The 5,158-nt window shown below is 51.7% G+C and overlaps 1 protein-coding gene across 1 annotated transcript; it reads right to left on the bottom strand.

Annotated features, from left to right (window-relative positions):
- Positions 1–2,803: 2,803 nt before the first annotated feature.
- Positions 2,804–4,851, bottom strand: LOC103806670 (guanine nucleotide-binding protein G(k) subunit alpha-like; the record flags this gene model as incomplete). Its single annotated transcript, XM_009079379.1, has 3 exons — positions 2,804–2,962; positions 4,562–4,703; positions 4,809–4,851. Coding segments are annotated over 3 exons (344 nt in total), but the record flags the coding sequence as incomplete, so codon positions are not given.
- Positions 4,852–5,158: the final 307 nt, after the last annotated feature.

Below are 5,158 nucleotides of genomic sequence, written 5' to 3' on the forward strand. Positions count from 1 at the left end.
TCTCCCTGGAGTGGAGTGGGGCAGGAGCAATGAGCTATGGCATCACTGCCCACGTCAGAGGGGAAGAAAAATGGGAAGTTGCAAAAGTTCAAACAGTCACTGTTTGCAACATCACACCCAGAATTTGGTGGTTGCCATAGGGACTTGATCCGATGGGGCAGGAGGAGACACTGAGGCTTCCACAGCTCAGAGTTACTCGAGTGATCTTCAAAAGAAAGTGAGAAGGAAGCCTGGAAAACACTCCAATTCCAGGAGAGATTGTTTGGATCAGTGTCCTGAGTGGTTCTCCTGCACCTCCTCTCCTCCCACACCACCTCCTGCCTGCCAGGAGCTCTCCCAAGGGCAGGATCCCTCTCTGCACAAAGGGAAGTGCCCAGCGAGGCAGGAAACAGCAGGAAGAGGAGTTCCTGGCACAATTCCATGCTGAAATCCTTGGCTCTCCGCCACAGCACCTCTTGGTGCCACCCAGTTCTCACAGGCAGTGACTTGTCTGTTCCTCTTTCCCCCAGTCCTTGGCTCTGAGCATCCAGGCAGGCACAACTGGGCTGGAAACACAGCACAGACCTGGATTTCAGCTGGAAAACCAGGAAATGGGGCATGGATTGAATGGCTGCTGTTTGTAGGAGAGTGGGAAAGGAGCAGGGAAGTGAAATTCCCAATAGCATTGTGCACAAAGGCAGTGCCTATGGCATTCCCATCACAAAGAGGGATGCAGGACATCCATCCATAGTGGCTGGGCACTGGAACAATTCCCTAGGGAAGTGGTGATGGCTCCAAGCCTGGAAGAGCCCCAGGAGTGCTGGAACAATGGTAAAAAGTGGGATTTTGGGATAATCTGTGCAGGGACAGGAGTTGGACTTGATGATCCTTGTGGGTGTCCCTTCCAGCTCAGGAGATTCCATGACTCTAAGCATGGACAAGGGAATTAACTGGGGAAGGCCAGAGATAAGGCAGGTGGGAATGTGTGAAGGGAGAGGAAAATCCTGGGAATCCTGCAAGGGGTGGATCCTGTCGGAGAACAACCCTTTGAGGGGTGAGTTTGCCATGGAAAAAGGAACATTCCAGCAGTGTTTGCCTGCAGGGAATTGCTGAGCTACAGCAGTGCTGGTGTGGAGCAACTTCCTGAGGCTTTGGGACAGGAAGGACAACTCTGTGGGGCACTGGGCAGGGAGATGCCATGGGGGGTACTATGGGGTCACCCGGCCCTGGCACAAGGCAGGATGGGACTCATCCTCACTGGGTTGGCTTGTGGCACACTCAGGACCCCAGATCCCATCTCAGCTGGATCATCAGGACCTACACCAGCAACTCCTTCCCTCCCCAGTTTGCTCCTTTTCTCCTGCTGCCTTCATCCTCCTCTTCCTCCAAAGCCATCCAGACCCACATTCCTCCTTCAGCTCCACTTACTCCCCACAACTCCTTAAACTTCCCTCCTCTTCACACCTTCCCATTCAATTCTTCCCTCCTTCCCCCTCCAATCCATCCTTTTTCTCTCTTTGAACACTCCTTGCTGCAAATCTACACAGGAATCCAAGGCAACTCCTGTCAGCCCTTCCCTTGATCCAAGCCCTGCCAAGGTGTTCCAGATTTAGAAGGTTTCTGCCTCATTTTCCAGCTCTGCACAGCACAAACCTTCAGGTACTGAGCTGGGACACACCTAAACCTCCTTTATAAAGCTCTTCCCAACTCATTTTCCAATGGTTTCAAAGCTTAAATTGAGAGGAGTTTTCAGGTGGCCTCAAAATCACCTCTCAGAGTGGCAAATATTTCTTGGGAGAGAGACTCAGGCCATGGATTTAGGAGGGGAAAACAGACGCAAGTGATTTGCTCCTGAAAGGAAGAGTTTAATCCCTGCACTAACCTGTGCCTTGGAAACAGATGAGGCAATTAGCCTGAGAGCTCATTAGGAGTGTGTCTGCCTAGGCAGAACCTTCCAGATGTGCAGCAGCTGTGTGGGTTTAGGAGCAGAACAGGTTTGGATGCTGTGAGGAGTCAAGGACAGGAGGGAATGGGAACTGTGGCTATTGATCAGAGATCCCATGCTGGAGATTATTGCTCAGCACAGATTTAGTATCAGGACTTGGTTTCTCTTGGGTGATGAAGGTGACAGTTACCACCTGATCTAACAAACATCACTCAAGTGGTTCTGTCCCTGAAAACATCAGCAAACTCTTCCAAATTGGACTCAATCCTTCCCTGTCAGAGTGCTGAGGCACTGGGATGGATTTCCCAGAGGATGTCCCATCCCTGGGAGTGTGCCAGGCCCAGGTTGGACAGGGCTTGGAGCCACCTGGGCTGGTGGGAGGTGTCCCTGCCCATGGCAGGGGGGAGGGTGGAATGGGGCTTAAGGTCTCTTCCATCCCAAACTATTCCAGGATTCTGGATCCCCTCTGCCCTGGAGGTAGGCTGGGAGAGCTAAGGGTGTTCACCTGGAGAAGAGAAGCTCCAGGGAGACCTCAGAGCCCCTTCCAGTGCCTAAAGGAATTCCCCCCTGTGAGGTGCTGAGACACTGGCACAGGTTTCCCGGAGCAGCTGTGGCTGCTCCATGCCTGGGAGTGTTCCAGGCCAGGCTGGACAGGGCTTGGAGCAACCTGGGCTGGTGGGAGGTGTCCCTGCCCAGGGCAGGGGCGGAACGAGATGAGCTGTAAGTTCCCTTTCCATCCAAGCTATTCCAGGATTAAATCCACCCACAAGGAAAGTGGTTTACCCCAATACCACACAGAGGGAAGACACACATCCACCCAGTCTGCCCAGTCCCACCCAGTGACCCACCACACCACCAGGAGCTGGGAATGGTTCCTTACTAGGAAGCAGAGTCGTTGAGCTGGTATTCCCTGGATCTGCTGAAGCAGGCCTGGACTCCAGGGTCTCTCCAGAGCCTCTTGATGACTCCTGCCAGTTCAGGGGTCATCACTCCCTCCTCAGCACTCCCTGCCAGCACGAACAGCTGTCGAGCATCATCCTAGGGAACAGGGAATTCGGGATGTACATCCATGGACACTGTCACAACACTGAGGTTCAACACTGGAATCAACCCTCAGGGATCTCATTTATTCCTGCTTTCATTAATCACTCCCCTCTCTCATCCATCACCTCCCAAAATTCATGGAATTCTCTCTCCCCTGCAGCCAGAAAGGGAATTTTTGGGAGTAACTCCAGCCTGTGGGATGAGATGCCCTCAGCAGGGGTGGCCACAGTGGGATCACCGCTCCCAAGGCAGCATTCTCATCAAACCCATGGATTGCAGTCACTGGTGCAGTGTTTTGGGGAAAAAAAGGTTGGAATGCTGATGGGATACCACAGACTAAGGATCTAAACCAGAGGATTTTGCCTGGAAAAGCTCCTTCAGTGTGGCACAGCTCAGTGCCAAGGGAAAATCCAATCTCAGAGCAAGTCTGGGATCACGACAGGATTAAAGCTTGGGGATTGGCCATTTGTTGCCACAGCTGCTGGAAGTGAGGGGCGCTATTCCTTCCTGATTCCTTTCCCTGGGAGATGGGATCGAAGGAGAGGGACTTGAGGATGAAAAATTCCCTCAGAAGTCAGGGCAGGATCTCCCTCATGGACAAGTTCCTCAGCAGACTGGGGCAGTGGAACCTACAGCCAGCTCTGCTCTCATTCCTTCCCTGCTCAGCCCCATCAGGTCCGTCTGGGAGTTGGGAGAGACCTTCCACTATCCCAGGAATTCTCTCACCTTCAGGCTCCTCTGCCCTGAGCCCCAAACCAGGGGCCAGGTGTGCCCAGGGGAGAGCCAGGAGTGCCCTCAGGGGCATCCCAAAGAGCCACAGCACCCAAATCCTTCATGGGGGCTGAAACAACAGCCACAGCACCCAAATGCTTCATGGGCTGTGAAACAACCACAGGATGAGCTCTTCAGCCAGGACTGATACCATAAATTCAAAGTACTTGTCATAAATTCAAACTCTCTGTGGCTGGCACAGGGAATTAGTGCCAGGCAGCAGCTGGCACACCCTGGACAGTGCTGGCACACACAGTTCCCCTCTCCTACACATTTCTAGGAGTTCTTGCCTTCCCACTCTGTCTGTGCCTTCCCCACCACCACAGGATCAAAGAATCCTAACTTCCATTTCAAAGTGCTGCAGGTTGAGTGCTAGGAACAGTCCAAGGAATGAGCAGAGCTGGAGGAGAGGGAAAACAAGGGAAAACATCCCAAAATCTCCTCCAAAACCAAGAGGACAAGGACCAGTGGCGAAAACTATCAGATTTCTTCGGCTCTGATGGAAAGAGTTAAAGATTCTGATTGAAGAATTCCTTGGCACAAGGCTGGGAAACACAGAAGGGTCATGTGAGGCAAACCCAAAGCTGAGAATGTTGTTAAAATTCCAATAATTTTGAGGAAAAAAAAAAAAGGGATTTTATTCTTTTGGAGCATTCAAACTCTTGAAAGCTCTTCCCCAGAAACTCGGTGGAATATTTGAGGCTTTGCCCTGGCAACACACTAAGGTTGTGACCAAACCTATGTAACAAACATATTCCCACTGTATCCTGGAATTCCATGATTCATTCCCAGCAAGAGCAAGGAAACAAGTGGGATACTTACAGCTCTGGCAACTTCCCCAAAGTCTATCTTTAGCCTCCCCATGGCTCTGATGATGGCAATGATGGACTGGATGGTGTTGCTGTACACAACCACTTTGTACTGTTTGCATTCCTCCTCGGAGTAGCCATCCTCATGGATAATCCTGGAAGGAGAGCAGGATGTCATTCCCAAGCCAAACCAGAAGGACAGCACAGATTTCCTGTCCCATCTCCCAGATACAGGCAGTTGGCAGCCTGCACTCACTTACTTCATCTGCTTCACGATGGTGCTTTTCCCAGACTCTCCAGCACCTGGAAAGCACAAACAGATCCAGTTAACCACAGAAAATCCATAGGAAAAGTGGAATGTGCTTTTCCCAGCTGTCACAGAGAGGTTGGTGGGGTCTGAGAAAGATATTCCTTGTGTATTGCTGCTGGTGGAGCTCCAGGATGTCCTGGCACAGCCTTCCCTGGTTGGATTTCCAGATGCAAATAGTGACCTTGAGGTAATCTGTTGAAAATCCTCAGGAATTCTGGATTTCCAGAGGAAGGCAGGGCTGAAAAACTGGGATGAGGATTTCTCCATCCCTCCCTTCCAGCTCAGGAACTCCAGGCCACA

Source organism: Acanthisitta chloris, unplaced genomic scaffold, assembly GCF_000695815.1.
Source record: "Acanthisitta chloris isolate BGI_N310 unplaced genomic scaffold, ASM69581v1 scaffold20767, whole genome shotgun sequence".
NCBI classification, from domain to species: Eukaryota; Metazoa; Chordata; class Aves; order Passeriformes; family Acanthisittidae; genus Acanthisitta; species Acanthisitta chloris.